Source organism: Macrobrachium rosenbergii, chromosome 50, assembly GCF_040412425.1.
Source record: "Macrobrachium rosenbergii isolate ZJJX-2024 chromosome 50, ASM4041242v1, whole genome shotgun sequence".
Lineage (NCBI taxonomy): Eukaryota > Metazoa > Arthropoda > Malacostraca > Decapoda > Palaemonidae > Macrobrachium > Macrobrachium rosenbergii.
In genome coordinates this window covers 19,661,159-19,679,350 of record NC_089790.1, presented here as the reverse complement: position 1 = coordinate 19,679,350, position 18,192 = coordinate 19,661,159, and the positions used below count along the sequence as shown (strand labels likewise).

Genomic DNA, 18,192 nt, shown 5'->3' with positions numbered 1-18,192 from the left:
GTGCCTTTCTAGTGTATCACAGACAAGTAATATAACCAGAGAACTGAGTCATTTTTATATATTCATAGGAGAATAAGGACTTTATATTATGAAGGTTAAAAAATAGAGCAAGAGAAGTTAAAGGAATTTTACAACTAGGTGAGGACAGCCTATACAGGACAAATAAAACATAAAAGGAACCCCTACTTCTGTCTACGTAATTACTCTGTTATATAACAATGATGTAGCTCTTTAAAAGTGCTAAGTGCTATCATCATACCTCAAATGTAAGGAATGAAATTCAAGAGCATAAGTAATGCCTTCAACATACACCGAACAGCAGGTTGGCGAACAATACTTAATGAAGCAAAATGCTTCAAAACTACATTTCCACAATAACTGGAAACAGACAAAACCACAGCATGATTAAATTTTAATAGACCTATCAAATTTCGTAATATGATTGGAAAAGTCAGTTACTGTACTTTAATTATGACACAATCCTTGCGATAAGAATAGCTGCCATCGTAATTTACTTATACAAAACCATAATGAAAAGAGTTCCTTAGTTTTGACAAGTATTGTACACAAATAGTTCACCTATTACAACAGTGATTCATGCACAAGTTGAAGGTGCAACATATAACATCATAACATGTACACTATATACAGTACAATTACATGAAATACTACCTGATGGCTAGGCTGAGGTGAATCTGGTGAACATAAGATAGAATGGACAGGTGTGGAAGCTGCTGCAGGGGTTATGCTTCTCCCACTACCACTGCGGCCAACACCTGTTGCTACTGACTGAATACCATACAACAAGACACATTGGTATTACAAACAGACATGCATAGCTTAAAAAAACACTACAAACTTTAAAATAAAAAACAATAACACCATAGCTCTAACACAACAAACAAACTACTACATCCATGAGTCCAAGAAACTTATTCTTAACAAGAATGAATTCTTTTTGAGAGATTTTAATACATATTACTCAACATTTAAAAGTCTTTATGGTTTTAAACTGGGTACATATCTGCACAGCCGAGCACAGTACAAGAGTTTCAGATAAAGGTCTTATATAATTAAAGCAAATTCCAATATCTTACAGTTTTTGCCTATTTCTACAAGACTTTATATTTATCAAGTACACTTATAAAAATTGCTTGCCTGATCACAAACTCACCATGTACATTTGCCTAACTTATGGTCTTCAAAATTCCTAAACACTACATTACCAAAGAAAAACCAGAGGAATATTGTTTGCTGGCTTTGTGGAAAGACTACATATTCACACTCTTAAACCAGAGCTCAGTGTAGGTAAAAAGCTCATTTCTTATGTCAACAGCCTTCCTGTATAACCTTACCTAATTTAGCATTATTTTTCTTTCCTGTTATTTTGTAATAATTTCTTCCTTATGTATACACTTATGTAGAGTTGTTTCAATTTGGCAATGAGCAATCTCACTTATGTGTTTCAATCTAGTTTTAAGAAGACTATGTTTAAATGTTGGAAAATTCAAGCATAACTTCTGCAAAACAACAATCAGAATTTGTGCACATGATATTTTGCTGCTTCGCTCATGGTTCAGTGAATAAAATGCAGTATACAAGCAGACAGCATGGATGCAGTAGCACTCAAGAAAACACAAACAGACTAACTTACAGATACTAACATATTGGTTAGTCAAAATGTTGACAAAAATGATTGGACACAACTTTTATTACTGTCCTGTCTTTTGTGGACAATGGAAAAATAAGCTAAGCTGTACAGTAATGTATGCCACAAAATCACAACAAAAGACACCGCAAACGTTGGAAATATTTCTTTATGTACTCTGCAAACAGGATACAATGATCAAATTTGGTAAAACCATCAAAAAGATCTTAAAAAAAAAAAGAAACTGGTTTGGTCTTGATGGCATTCTGTTCAACAAAAATATTTTTTACATACCTGAGCTTTGACATGATCTACTTGATGGTCTACTCGTCGGATCTTATCACGGAGTTCTGCATTTTCCCGTTCAAAAGCTGCCTGCCGTAGTTTCAAGTTGCTGATTTCACTGAAGAGTTCAAGACGCTGCGTTTCTAGACTGCTCCTTGTCATGACCTCCTGCATGAATTATAGGGGGTTATAAAGCTGTATCCAACACCACAGTATTATTAACCATATATCCTGTGGCAATATGATAACACCTACAGTTCATTCTCATATACAGCAAAACCCCCATATTCATGGGGGATGTGTACCGCAACCCCCCACGAATAGCTAAAATCTGCAAATACTTAAAACCCCTCTAAAAACACTTAGAATTGCCTATTTTGTTAGTTTAAACAAGAAAAAAACTCTAAAAATGCTTATACCTGAGTATTTTAATAGTTTTATCACAAAAAGTGTCTTTAGTCATGAAAATTATATGAAAATACAGTAAACAGTGAATATTTCTTAGTGAAAAATACCTCGAATGGGCGAATTTTCCGCGAATAATGGATAGATATGTTCCACAGAGAAATCCGCTAATACATGAGTCCGCGAATACGGGGGTTTACTGTAAGTTTATTACATAACCATATAAATTTTTGAGATATATTCTGATTTATTCTGGAGTTAATGCAAAAATCAAAGACAATAAAAGCACATGTCCGAATGGGCAAAGCTCCCTCTCCTTGCAATAATACTTTCTCAATATAACCTGTAGGCAAGCATAATTACTCATCTGAAATGACACACAAGAGCAAATACTTTGTTGAATCTGGATCATAACTCATATGATGATTTTTTAAGAATAAAATAGAGTATAAGGGTAAAATATTACTGAAATCCCTTAATAACTATGCAAAAAAGAGACAATACTGTAACTGTGTACAGTACACAAGTAACAAAATCTAAATTCCCGAGTATTAAATAAAAATTTGTTTTCTTTAAATTAACTCAATTCTGGACCAGAGAGAACAGAGGACAGAACAAAGTATTTTGGAAATGGCTGATCACAGAAAGAAGAGGGGTAAGTAAAGAAAAAATATAAAAGGGAAACTGGGAACTTTGAGGAAAGATAGGTTTGTAAAAAAAAAAGTGATGAAGTTGATTTGATAACTAACAAGAAGATCAATTCTAAAAAATTAAAAAACATCATGGTAATACCAACTACGTACAAGAGAGCAGGGTTACAACACCTCAATTACTCCAGAATAAAGAACTGTATATTTCCTTCCTTTTCCAAACAATGCTGAATCAGTCTCTTATAATAATTTATTCCTCTCCCAATATGATTATTAATCTAATTCTTGTGATTAAGTACAACCCACTTGTAATCATCATCACTATCATTAGAAAAACTGCAACTCTAGTTGGAAAAGCAAAAAGCTACAACTCCAATGGATCTAATGGGAAGAAAGCCCAGTGAAGAACAAGAAATGGAGATGAATAAACTATGTATGAGAAATAACAACAGACAAAAGCTATGAAACGAGACTCATAAAATCCAGCTCAATCAAAATTCTGAATATGTCTTGAAAGTTTTCAATCAGCACCCATTATTTATGTATGATAAAATCAGGATAATGATCCTATCACCCATCTTTAACGCTGATACCTTTTTTTTTTAAATACTAAAGAATGGGACAGACAATCCAAAACCCTTATCTGGCCCAGGCATGAATGAAATATGAAAAGGACGGATAAAGGAGTTCCCGATTTAAGAGTAAAGCAAAAGAAAGTGAGGAAGCCATGACAATATGAAGATTACTGATCTCCAAAGTAATTGTGGGAAGTGGTGACTTGATGGTTGGTTAGCAACTTCAGGAGGATTCACATAACAGTTTTTCTTTATGCTGAGGTTAGTCCATCCTTAAAAGTGATGAGGTTCAATTTCCCTTCATGATGGTTTTTGATCTATCTACTGAAATTATACTTAGTTCCCTTTCAAGTATGTTTTGGATACTTCTGAAGCTGGAGCACATTTCATTTGAGATGACTGCTAATTCCACTTTCAGTGTTATTCTTGATTTATCTTTAATGGTGACATCAAGTTTAATTTACTAAAATATACATGAATATAAAGTGATCAATTTCACACATCTCGATCAAAACTTTCCACATCTAAAATTACTGTACCTTCTGTAGCTGCTCTTCGGTCTTCCTGAGTAGTTCTTTCTTTTGGTCTAAAAGTGATTCCATGTCCTGGATCTTTTCAGTCTGTGCCTCCACCTGCTCTGAGAGAACGGTGACTTGAAGCTGCAGAGAATCTTTGTCACCCTCCAAACGGTGGACGCGATCTTCTAATGAGCTGCCCTGGAATGGCCCACTCATTAGCTTTCATTTAAATAATATGGATTAGAGATGGTGAAAGATGCCACTATGAAGATGAGGGTAGGAGAATAAAAAAAAAAAGTTTAAAGAGAAAGTAATAAACAAAATTTTACTAATTAAAGCGACAACACGACACAACAATTTAACACTGAATTCTAAGATCAGGGAATTCTATACAGTATACCAAAATGCAATAGTACATTGCATGCTCTTATATCAAGTCATATCCAAAACGACAACATCTGAATGTTATGGAAATGATGCAAATATGACAAGAAACAAATGAATCTGAAATTCAAAAAACACTTCTACATTAGGGCTTATGTATGAATGCATTCAAGTACAGTACTTTCTAATTGGAAATAAGCCAATTTCTGGGAGGCTGGACAATTTAACAGTTCAAATCCAATCAAGTACCAAAAGTGTATTTTATTAAGTCTAACTAATGTACTGTGCAACTTGAAAACTGAAACAAAACTTCAACATACTAACCAAAATGTTACTTTTCTTGGAGGTAAACAACAGGCATTTGTTACCAATTTATAGATAACTTCAACATGGAAAAATGACAAGACTAACCTAGAAAACGTTATAAGACATACTGTAAAATACAAAATCTTTAAACAATCCATGAATTAAAACACCAATCAGACAATTCATAGCTTCAAACTTTATTTTGGAATTGTAACTGTCATGTGTTACAAAACAATTTATTCCTTTTTTTTTTAGAGAACCGCCCCTCTCATTACCTATCCACAGAGCAGAATGTAAAGCTTTATCAGTGAAAGTACACAACAGAGAAAAGTAAGGAGAACATATGTGATTGTACACTCAGTATGTATTAGCATCTTACATACGATAAGAGATTCTTGACTGAAGTACTGTACCATTAACATGCAAGTGATCATGCATATTTGTTCACATTTTGATGGACACAGTAATGAGAGAGAATGTTTAATACTGCATGCATTTTTAAAAGGAGAGTGATTTATTTCCACAAACAACAGAGAAATATTTGACTTTTATGGTGTTCAAAACGTATCGAGTACAAAACTGACGTCGTGCAGATTACCTCATATGAGCACAGAAATAATCAAGGAACAATTATGTAAGATTTCACAATACCAGCACATTCAGACATCACCAAACTAGTGTTAACAGAGACACATGTTTATTATGCCTTTATTTCAATTGCATACAGAGTAACAAAATATCAATACAGATGTCAAAATTCATGATACACTATGCTAGTAATACATCAGACTATAGATCTAAAATATTAGACAAACAAAAACAGATTTTGTAACAACCAAAATACATGTCTAGAAAAACTGCTAACAAATCCTTGTCATTCCAAGGTGATCTACCTTTCATTCAGAGGAAATTTCAAATAATTATATATATATATATATATATATATATATATATATATATATATATATATATATATATATATATATATATATATATATATATATATATATATATATATATATATGTATGTATATATATATATATATATATATATATATATATATATATATATATATATATATATATATATATATATATATACACATATATATATAATTATCTTGTACCCTCTGTTAAGTCTATGTGCTTTAATGAAACAGTCTTGGGATATTGTGCCAAAAGAAGTGAGTGAATTCAGGCAAATGAACTGAAAGCATTGGAACTATATTTGCAAAGTAGATACACAACATTGTAATGAAGATAACATTAACCCATATTACCACTTCCCAATAAATATCATGAGGTCAATTTGACTTTGCAAACAAATCTTGAAGTATTCAACAAGACTGAACAATTAATAAAAGCCCAGTGAAACAAGCAAGAAAAGTGGATTTACATTCAGCAATGGAGTTCATTAAAGCCTTTTTAGTATCTAGCTCTAAAAAGAGGTAATGGGAGTCATTCTCCATCCCCTCCAGAGGAAGAAGAAGAAGAATGAGAAGCAAACTTGAGTGTTAAGAAAAGCAATGAAGCACTGTTGCTCGCAGCCTCTCCCACAAGGGAGCTCACCACTGACATGGTCGCCATCACTACAGACACACACGCCATCATGAAGAGCTCCCAATAAACATAAACATAGAGAAAGCACAAAACATTCATGTGTGTGCTAACTACATCAATATAATGAATAGGAAAACAGTGAATCTAACTGAACTGATTATACTGTACTGTGGCATCAACATCCCTCTTAGGGGATATGTTTTGGATCAGAAAAGTTTCCAGTATATATTCTTTCAGGTTAAACAAAGAACTTTAAGTTGCTCTGAACCTGGTGTTGAAGATATGACTATAGTTTATGGGGAATGGGTTGTAGGGCCAATGGCTCTGTGTTTTAATTGATTACGGATATGAAAAGGCCTAATTGAGAGCCTCTGGGATCCAGGTGAAGAGAATACAATGGGAAAGTCACCATCTGGGAAACTAAAGGATGCCAACACCTCATCCTGATTACTCGGACACACCGCCCTCACATACTACTGTCCTTAAATCCTGTTCCGTGTAAGGCAATGATGCGATTACACTTCACTGTGTAAAAATCTTTGGGGGAAAAATTTACCAATGGCGACTCAATATGGAGGGCTTTGAGTTTATACAGATATAGAGACAGAGACTCGGAGAAAAAATGTGCGTACATGTGGCTAAAGTGAATGGAGTTGGGGGGGGGTTAAGGGAACATACCGACGGGGAATGGCAGCTCCAAAGGGTGATGTAGTCTGAGTCAAGGCGGCGGTGTCGGCGGCTCCCTTGCGGGGCGGCAGCAGAGAGAAGGGCACCTCCTCCACCCACCTTGCTGGTGCATGGCAGCGCCAGACGAGTATTAGCGCAGTAGTCATGGCTGGAGAGGGAACTGAGCGATCCTAAGTGATGGCAATGCCTGCAGCAACATGGGGATGATCTCCCGCTGTCGCCAGAACCTTGTCCTCTACTTCGTCGCTCCCTGGAAGCCTCACGTGTCCCAGGTTGGCCGTGATGGTGGGACTGCAGTTGATGGAGGTGTGCATGATGGAGTCCCTCATGATAACTATGACGATGGTGGTGGTGGCGTTCATCGCACGAGTCGTAACCCCCTTCTTCCTCCTCACACCAACATGAGGGGCATTCACAGGTGTGCTGAGAAAGGCGGGATGACAAATGGTGATGGTGATGGTGATTGTGCTGATGTAAGCTAGAAACGGATCCTCGTTCACACGATGAGTCCCTTCCGCTGCGTTCGATGGAGGAATCCCTTGATCTCCGGTGACCTGTCAGGTCCCTAGATGGGGAATAGAGTCGGTCTCGGAGACCATCCCTGGAATCCCTGAGACCATCTCGAAGGTTATCTCGGATCGGTCGATGCGGGATGAGATCTCCCGCCTCTAGAGTGCGAGGGCGTGGAACAGGTGGCGGACGCGTGTACTGACGGTGTCGGTGGGCTGACACCCCAGTGCTTTCTTCGCCTGATTCAGGAGGCGTGGCTAGACTTGTTCGTAACGAGTGTCCCCGGTGGTCTGGGGGTGTGGCTAGCCGAGTCACGTGACCTTCAAGTAGCCCCGTTAACATAGGCGAGGCTCGAACCCACTCGAAGTCTTCATTGCCAGACACAGATGCCTCCCCTGCTGGAATATGGCAACCTCTCATTGACCATCGAACGTTGGCATAAACAAACAAATTGACTCACTTACTCTTTCCTAGATACAGTACACACTTGAAAATACAAAAGGGATTAAGGCATACAACTGGTGTTTGTATGGGGTTGCAAACTCAGTACTGTAATTACATTTCAAAACAAATACACAAAATATGAGTTGGTGCATTAGAATCAACGTCATGCATGTGTATAACTGTCAAAATACTATTTACACGAGATATATCTACTGCTCTTGAACAAAAGTGATAAAAAGTCCTTTTTTTTTATTTACAAGTATTTTGGAATGGTGTACTTCTCTCAGCATAATTCACTTCAATTCTCAGTTATGCCACAAGAGAATAAATAATACCATAATATGTACACATTGAGAATACTGTACAATATTCAAAGCAAACTTCACTGCGCAAACAAAATAATGACAAGATTTTCCCTTGAAATGTTTGTCATGACTTACAAGGATAACATCAAATTCCATACAAAGTCCTGGAATCTCTGAATGATAACTTTGAAAATTTTCATCTAATTCCAACAGTAGCTAATTGTCAGCAGATAAAAACTCGCTACCTAATGCTTAATGCTTACTTGTAAGACACCCGAAAAATGAACGGCATTTCTCAGAGAATATGTTCGCTTTTACTGCAAACGATCTAAGATTTTGTATTAAATACTCAACGGTTATAACATAATAAACAAAAACAACTCATGGTCAACCATCTATCTTTGAAATTTCATGCATTCGAAACCAATTGTTTACGCATATCTACTGTCTTGGATTCGAAAAAATATTGGGGAATATATGCAATAAACAGGGAGGTGGGGTAGGGGAAATAACATAGGAGCCACAGGAGATATTATTGCTATTGAATCTAATCACTGTGAATTTTCCAATTTTTTTTATGAAAAAACCACCTTTACTATAATAATCTATACGCAATAATTCAAAACTCGTACAAAGAAACATAAAAATATTCAGTCACATACAATTCACTTACAACGTATATTCAGAGAGAGAGAGAGAGAGAGAGAGAGAGAGAGAGAGAGAGAGAGAGAGAGAGAGAGAGAGAGAGAGAGAGAGAGATTAAAATTCAAAAATGACACATGGAACACTGGCAACAAAAAGTGGCATGGATGGAGGCTCTCGGCTATATAAATTTCAGAAATCTACAAGCCGAGAGAGAGAGAGAGAGAGAGAGAGAGAGAGAGAGAGAGAGAGAGAGAGAGAGAGAGAGAGAGAGAGAGAGAGAGATTGGAATTAAAAAATGACACATGGAACACTAGTAACAAAACGTGCCACGGATGGAGGTTGCCAGTTATATAAATTATAGAAACCTAAAACCTGAGAGAGAGAGAGAGAGAGAGAGAGAGAGAGAGAGAGAGAGAGAGAGAGAGAGAGAGAGAGAGAGAGAGAGAGAAGAAGAAGAAGAAGAAGAAACATCCAGGCAATATGCAAGCCATGAAAAAGTGGGGGTTCAACATGGGAAACCATTAAACGCTTCAGAGCCAAGTAGCCTCCTCTTCCTCTTCCTCCTCCTCCTCTTCCCTGGAGTTCAGAAGCACGAAAATCCAAGCCGCCTCGTTGCTCTTCAAAAGGCTCAAGTTTACTCCTTATTGCAACACGCCGAGGACATCAAATGAAATCAGAGAACCACCGCTAACACAAGCGGACACGAATACAAATGGGAGTGAGGGGGGGAAAACACACTCGGAATTACAGATATAAAACTCACATCATCGTGGATTATGTCTGTTTTGTGAACATCCATCGACCTGGAGAATATGTTATGACTATTATTGGAAGATTATCTCCCAATTAAAATGACCATGCTTACACATATAGGCATAACATTAAAGGACACATGTAAAATAGTATTTGCATATGTGTAGGTGGATGAGTATGTATTTAGAGCGAATATTTCTCTGGTAAAATTGATGTCCACTTTGTGTATATTTTACTGTAAACCGTCAATCAATTTAAGCTCACAAAAAGTACCAGACGCCATACTAACAGCCATACTTCACAGAAGCAGTGTCTACTCTGTTAGGGATTAAGTTTTTATGAGTCACAGGAAGCGTCAAAGGACACTTCACCTCTAATTCGGTCAAAGAGTCAGATATCAAAATGCCTGCCGGAGAGAGGGCTTAAGTGGAATGGGCTTATACCCTACTGGTTTCCACTGGTCAGAAGGAAAAACTTCTTTTATAATAAATGAAAGAAAAACAACCTGAAAGCACTCGTCAGTTCCCATTTAGCCGAATATCCAACCAATTTGCCCTCAAGGACCAAATGTAAGTCATAAACTCGCAACGCTTGCATAGTACACTCACAAACGTCAATCATTTTAGGCAAATAATTCTGGGTAACTTTCAAACATACAATGACCAATCTAAGAAAACAAAACAAAGAACAAACATATACAAAGTGAAGCGTGTGAGCTTCCATCTCTCACAAAGGGATATACCGGAGGGTCATTTATCAAGTGTCCACATACTCGAGTACTTACACCAAGGCGCCTCATTATTATAAATCTACAGAATAAAGAGATGAAGCACTTTCACAGAGGACAATTTTCTCATTATAGTTTAAGGAAAAGAAAAGGGGGAAGCATTTCCCGTAGAGGGAACTTCTTTCGTAACCAATAAAATAATAAAAACCGGAAGGGGACTGTCTGAAGGAGACACGATTTCACAACCAAAATGCTTTCTGTTTTTCTTTACTAAAATTTGACTCGGATAAGGAAAGATTAAAGACACTTAATTAAAAATTCAGTAAATTAATGATATGCAAAAGTTACGAATTTCTGTTGCACCAATTCACAAGAAACAAGAACAAAATTATTAATATATAAACAGGCTATGCTCTAAATCACAAGACAGAGATTCACTAGTAAGGAAATGCTACAAGGTACAAGCAACTACCAAATATTAGGAATTCCACGGACATATAGAAATATGAACACGATCTTTCCTGAGTCATACTGCTAGAGAGAGAGAGAGAGAGAGAGAGAGAGAGAGAGAGAGAGAGAGAGAGAGAGAGAGAGAGAGAGAGAGAGAGAGAGATTTCTCTTACTGAAGAGCTCTCTTGTAAAAAGATGAGAGCATTACAGTAAATTGTTTATTTAGTAGTTTTAAAGCCAAAATACTACAAAAATCAAATCTGCATTCATCTATATGAGCAAACCACAAAAAATAGTCCTTTTGATTCCTCAGCAGAAAAACATGGCTAAGGAAAGCATCATAAAAACGAATGATGATTCCCACACACACACACACACACACACACACACACACACACACACACACACACACACACACACACACACACACTTTTGTCAAACCTTTTCTCATAATTTAATGAAGTATTAGTTTTAATGTCGCTCTGTCCTTCGTATGTACTGCGTACGCCAAAATAAAGTTTGAAATTGAAAACAAACTACAAGAAAATAAAAAAAATAAAGACAAGAAAATCTTGCCGTGAAAAAAGAACAATTACATCAATAAACCCACGAAAATAAGGAAAAGAAAAAATGAGAAAACTGCAAAAGAAGCTTCACCAATGAAAAATTTACAATAATCAAAAGTGACTACGTATTTCCAATTCTAAATTTATGTCTTTATTCTTCTTTTTCTATAATAACGTCCTGATAACACAAATCCCAAATTATCTAATAATTCTAATGATTAACAATTCTCTCCCTCCCTCTCTCTCTCTCTCTCTCTCTCTCTCTCTCTCTCTCTCTCTCTCTCTCTCTCTCTCTCTCCCCCCTCGAACGAGTGGAAACAGACTGATTAATTATGCATCACCAAATCAGTCAAACCTAAAAAAAATTAACTTCAGGGGTTACAGATAAAATAAAAAAAAAACTGACGAATAATCTCTAATGATGCATCCAAAGCAGTGGAAAGAGATTGGGGGAGGGGGTTGCCACGTGCGGATGGGACTCGTATATTGTGGGGAGGGGGGTTTAAGCGAGCACGGGTAGGGGTAGGGGAATGGGGGGGGGGGTTTACGAGCGAACACCATCACCTTTCATGGGTTGAGCTGAGCGACGTCGTCTCCGTCTAGCCGAGTCCTCGGACGTGGCTCCCGAAGACACGTCGGAGAGGTCCTCAGAATCCTCGTGGCGCGTCGACGACACCACAGCGGCTCCTACTCCTCCTCCTCCTACTCCTACTCCTCCTACTCCTATTCCTCCTCCTCCGGCGCAAGAGCCGTACCCCGAGGAAGCGGCCGAGGACACGAGAGCCGTGTAGGATCCTCCGAGCCTCGTGGACGCCAAGCCTCCGTAGGAATGCCCAACACCAAGACCAATACCAACACCCTCGTTCCCCCCGCTCAGGCGTGACGCGGAGCCGCTCAGGCCGGGCGTGGTTTGAAGGCGGGGCATGAGAGGCGTGGGCGTGGTTGTCAAGGACTGGTGGGCGGGGCTACGAAGGCCAGTGCCCCCACCACACACTCTGTCACCTGTACATGTGGAGGGACTGATAGTACCACGCTCACAGGATTATCAAGAATGGACTAATAAAGGACTAAATTCAATCACAACCTGTTGTTAGTTTTTATTTTTTTTGTCACTGGAATCATAACCGAATTAATGATGACTAATAAACTTGAGAGCAGCAGCCACAATGTTCATACAATCCTCCTCCTCCTCACACGTAAGTCAGGCATCCACATTATCCAAAGTTATCAATCTTCCACCTCATTGTATTGCATAGATGCTAATGCTTCCGAATCACATTTTGGCAAAAGATGATTTTACTCATGGACTTAAATTTAGTTTTTGTTGTTTTCCTGCATCCGATTTTGCCTCTCCTAACTCACTGATTATTGGGATACCGTGATTGTCAATCTATACTGTTTCTGAAGCAAAAAAAAAATATAATAATAATAATAATAATAATAATAATAATAATAATAATAATATAATAATAATAATAATAATAATAAAGGAATCTGGAAAAACTAGATGCCGAAGTAGCTCCAGAACTCATACACAAGTGTGCTACCAGAAACAGCGCACGTAGTGAGAAAAGTGATGGAATCCTAAGGAGGCAGGATGCAACCTGGAACCCCACACTATAAAAACCGAGTCAAATATGATGACTGTGATAGACAAAAAAAATTATATATATATATATATATATATATATATATATATATATATATATATATATATATATATATATATATATATATATATATATACACATACATACAGTATATATATAAATTAAAATAATAATAATAAGTTTCTCCTTCACATCGGGATCAAAATCAGCACTCTCAACTGGGAGTCCAAGGTTCGATCCACATGCGAGGTAGAAATTAATTTCATTTACACACGTGATTGTGTAGGGATTAATTCTAATAATGATAATAATAATAATATTGATAATACTAATTTGCTTGAAGAACTGAAATACCTCACAACCCATTCTGCTTCTTCACTTCACTGGGGAAAGGTACTTCCTATTATTCAATTACGTACAGAACGAAAGACACGAAGAACATCTTAAATTTTTTACAACAGCTGGACGACAATAAAAAATAAAAAATCGAACCAACAGGCTGTTTAAGTCTACGGGATCTCTGAGCCCGATTTCACTACTAGCCGGATCTGAAGGTATTTCGCTCTATCATGTAAAAACCTATTAATTTCAGCGTTAGTTTCTATTTCTCTTGCATAATTTAAAAATGCACGAGTATTTGCATATATTTACATATATTTAAATGTTGCAGTGGCTTCTTAACTTCTCGAATTCCTGGCTATTAAAAATGCATATTATGTACATCTGGTAAAAGTGACCAGTTGAATTTCTCTCTCCTCTCTCTCTCTATGTACCTTCTTTCACAAATGGATACTCATAAGAGGTATTTTAGTCAATTCGAGTCTCAATGCTAACAAACGCCAAGGAAAGATTAATTCATAAAATCAAAAGAATATTTAGGAAAAATATTCTCAAACCTAATTCAAGGATAAATGGATTTAGCTAGATTCCATTCCCGGCTCCAGGGTTAAATAAACCCTCTTCTTATCGAAATCCTGACGGCTCCACATACATGGAATCTTTATTTTTATAGATAAACCTTTAACTTTAGCTCAGAAAGATAGAACAGCGCCAGTTGCCTGGATGAGTGAGAGGGAAAAGGGAAAAAGAGAATAACAAAATCGGCCAGATTGATTTTGAAAACAGTTGCACTTGGTTTGCATACTGGATGCTATCAAAAATCAAACTTATATTAGGCCACAAAAAAAGTGGTCTTTCGTCAACCTGAAAGGTTTTCCGTGCACAAATAAAATTCTTCTTATTTCCAATGGAAACTTATGTTAAACCGAAAACATATAGTGGTTTTATCACAGATACTATGATTCAATCTCCACGACAAGAGACCTGAAGTGTTTTTTCAAATATATAACCCTGCTTTTACTCCCATTACTAAAAATGTCGAGGGCACTTAGTTCTGCCTCTGCTTTTTGTTATAATGTCTCAGTTGACAAAAGCCCTCCACCTCTCTCTCTCTCTCTCTCAGTGGAAATACCATAAAGCATTTTGCCTTTATTAATATAAATATTAACAGTGCTGTTATTTGTGTAACGTAAATCTTTGAAGAGAGAGAGAGAGGGGGGGGGATGGTACATAGTTAACATTTAACAAAAGAAGAAAATGGAAAATATACATATGCCCCTAATAACTCAACAAATAATTCGAGAGAGAGAGAGAGAGAGAGAGAGAGAGAGAGAGAGAGAGAGAGAGAGAGAGAGTTTCCTCTTCTAGGTGGAGGGCGGAGGAAAGCAGGGGAGGTGGGGGGGAGTGGTCCTGAGTTAGGGGCATTGAACAAGTCTATTGGTTAAAGTTGTCCTATTGGGAAAGCCAGCCAGGGTCGAACAGTCTGAACACTGTTGATAACAGGAAAATTCAGCGTGTGATTTATAAGGGTCACCCTTCTTTATTTTCCCCTAATTCTCCCTTAATTTCACAATTGACGATTCTCGCATCTGGAGGAAATGGGAAGCAGTCAAGGGAATCTTCACCTTCATTTTCTTCATATGGATAGCCTTAATTTCCTGTGGACGGAATTTTTTTTTTTTTTTTTTTTGGGGGGGTGTTTCTATTGAAAGCTTCATTCATGGGCTGAGATGAGCAAGTACAGCTATATGAACTCACGCACAGATATCACTTTTAATGGATACTTTACATCGAATGAATTCCATTAAATTAGACAAGGTCGTGTCAACCCATAATACATACATACATACACATATATACATACATATATTTATATATGTATATACTGTATATATATATATATATATATATATATATATATATATATATATATATATATATATATATATACATATACGTACATATATACATAGACAATTATAATCTACGACTGTCTATTTTACGGAAGTTTTCCAAACATGGGGTTCGTCCACGATCCAGCACTTCCAAGTACGAATCTGTCATTGATCGTAGTGCTGCTTTCTCTCGACCCACTTCCTGTTACGATCCACACATTAGCGAAAGCTGAAAAGGCCGAAGAAGAAGAAGAAGAAGAAGAAGAAGAAGAAGAAGAAGAAGAAGAAGAAGAAGAAGAAGAAGAAGAAGAAGAATTTGACGGGCGGCTTTCAAGTGACAGGTTATAATCAAGAACTGATTTACTGCCAAGGAATGACATCTTCAATTGCATGATCTGGCCTGGGGATATACAAAGCGCGATCTGTAAGTTACGAGTACATCAGGTATAAATAAAAAAAAATATTTATTAAACGAAAACGGGATTTGCAATGTTAAAGAAAATGGTAGTCTGCTGAGCAGAAATCACATAAAAATTCGTAATGGCGGATATCAATAAAAAAATAAATTAAAGCGACTTCACATGGGTGATAAAACGCGCCGTGTTGCAATTGAAACAACCATTGGGAATTGAACCCTTTAACAATTACGTAAAAAAACCAAAGGGATTAAACTTCACAAGCAATGAAATAGTCACCTTTTTCCGCAGAATACGAAAACAGCAATAAATTCATGACCACCAGAAATGGTTATCGGGATTTTCGCGAGTTGACGGGAAAATTATTCGTATTTTCCTCGAGATATACTTCACGCATAATACATGTCTAACGTCGATGAAATTTTGTCCTCTCAATGCCAATCGAGTGTACTAGTAACTCACGTGTTTAATTTTACCTGTTTTTATTAATCTGTTAATTTACCTTTTTTCTAATAACCGATCTTCCCTTTCTGAATTTCATGTCTTCTGTAATTTTTTTTTTCTCAAAAGATCACCATATTCTTTGGAAGTTTACATTTCATGCCCATGGCCCCTGTGAGCTTGTTCCATGCGAATAAGGTTCATCTCCGAAACAACAACAACAACAACAACAACAACAACAACAACAACAATAATAATAATAATAATAATAATAATAATAATAATAATAATAATAATAATAATAATAACAGGTACAGCGCAGTAGTAGTGGAGTGGACGAAGGCTAACCTCCGCAGCATAGACCAGAAAGCTAGGAAAAACATGACAATACACAAAGCACTACGTCCAAGACCAAATACAGACAGACTATACACAACACGAAAGGAAAGGGGGAGAGGGGTACTAAGCATAGAGGACTGCGTCAACATGGAGAGCAGAGCACTGGGGCAATATCTGAAAACCAGTACAGACGAGTGGCTAAGAAGTTCATGGGAAGAAGAGCTGATAAAAGTAGACGAAGACCCAGACATATACAGTGACAAGAGAATGAAAAACAGAACAGAGGAATGGCACAACAAACCAATGCACGGACAGTGCATGAGACAGACTAAAGAATTGGGCAGCGATGAAACATGGCAATGGTTACAGAGGGGAGAACTCAAGAAGGAAGCAGAAAGAATGCTAACAGCGGCACAAGATCAGGCCCTAAGAACCAGATGTGTCTAAAGAACAATAGATGGAAATAACATCTCACCCATATGCAGGAAGTGCAATATGAAAGACGAGACCATAAACCACATAGCAAGCGAATGTCCGGCGCTTGCACAGAACCAGTACAAAAAGAGGCATGATTCAGTAGCAAAAGCCCTCCACTGGAGCCTGTGCAAGGAACACCAGCTAGCTTGCAGTAATAAATGGTACGAACACCAACCTGAAGGAGTGATAGAAAACGGTCAGACAAAGATCCTCTGGGACTACGGTATCAGAGCAGATAGGGGTGATACGTGCCAATAGACCAGACGTGACGCTGATTGACAAAATCAAGAAGAAAGCATCACTCACTGATGTCGCAATAACATGGGACACCAGAGCAGATGAGAAAGAAAGAAAAAAATTTACAAGTATCAAGACCTGAAAAACAAAAATAAGAAGGAAACGGGATATGCCAGTGGAAACTGTACCCATAATCATAGGAACACTAGGCACGATCCCTGAAAAGGAATCTGGAAAACTAGATGCCGAAGTAGCTCCAGGACTCATGCAGACGAGTGCGCTACTAGAAACAGCGCACATAGTGAGAAAAGTGGTGGACTCCTAAGGAGGCAGGATGCAACCCGGAACCCCACAGTATAAAAACCACCCAGTCGAATAGGATGACTGTGATAAAAAAAAAAAAAAAAAAATTAATAATCTTCGGTAGACATTAGCACAACAACAACGCTCACCTTTGGCTTAATGTACAGTAAAGGAACAGCTACCGCCTTACTTTAACTAATTTTGCATAAAGAAAAAATACGTTAATGGTGAACACGCGCGGACTTGAAGTGTGAAACCCATCCGAGAGAGAGAGAGAGAGAGAGAGAGAGAGAGAGAGAGAGAGAGAGAGAGAGAGAGAGAGAGAGAGAGAGAGTAAATTTCATTACTGTTAAAACATGACATCATTGGCTTCTTCACGTATGAATTTACTCATTCAAATAGGTTTATTTATCGCGTTTTCACAATAATGAAAAAATACTGATAAATCTGGACATAAATATAATTTCATATAGGTTCTCAAATGCATTCCCTTACTCTATATTATACCGAGTTCCCATTCTCCTTAAGATACAGGTGCCACAAAGTATATTCCTGTGGGTAGGGTACCCCAATGCTATTCTCTACCGGATGACACCAAGATGTGATGATATATTTCCTCTCAAAGCACAAAAATTCTCCTGATAGATACAAAGATTAATATTTATAAGAAATACATTTTTAAGACGGAAAAACACCATATTGCTTCATGTATATGGA

The 18,192-nt window shown here is 37.3% G+C and overlaps 1 protein-coding gene across 50 annotated transcripts in view; it reads right to left on the bottom strand.

The window, feature by feature from the left end:
- Liprin-beta (liprin-beta) overlaps positions 1 to 18,192 on the bottom strand; it is a 148,729-nt gene that overhangs the window by 39,744 nt on the left and 90,793 nt on the right. For 18 of the 50 annotated variants that reach the window (XM_067094215.1, XM_067094176.1, XM_067094174.1 and 15 more), the window contains 5 exons: positions 11,983 to 12,420; positions 7,010 to 7,923; positions 4,103 to 4,279; positions 1,943 to 2,101; positions 673 to 789 (listed from right to left, as the gene is read on the bottom strand). In XM_067094215.1, the coding sequence (XP_066950316.1) occupies positions 673 to 789; positions 1,943 to 2,101; positions 4,103 to 4,279; positions 7,010 to 7,923; positions 11,983 to 12,420 (1,805 nt within the window). The remainder of the gene's footprint in view (positions 1 to 672; positions 790 to 1,942; positions 2,102 to 4,102; positions 4,280 to 7,009; positions 7,924 to 11,982; positions 12,421 to 18,192) is intronic. The other 32 variants (XM_067094219.1, XM_067094222.1, XM_067094221.1 and 29 more) reach the window with 3 other exon arrangements.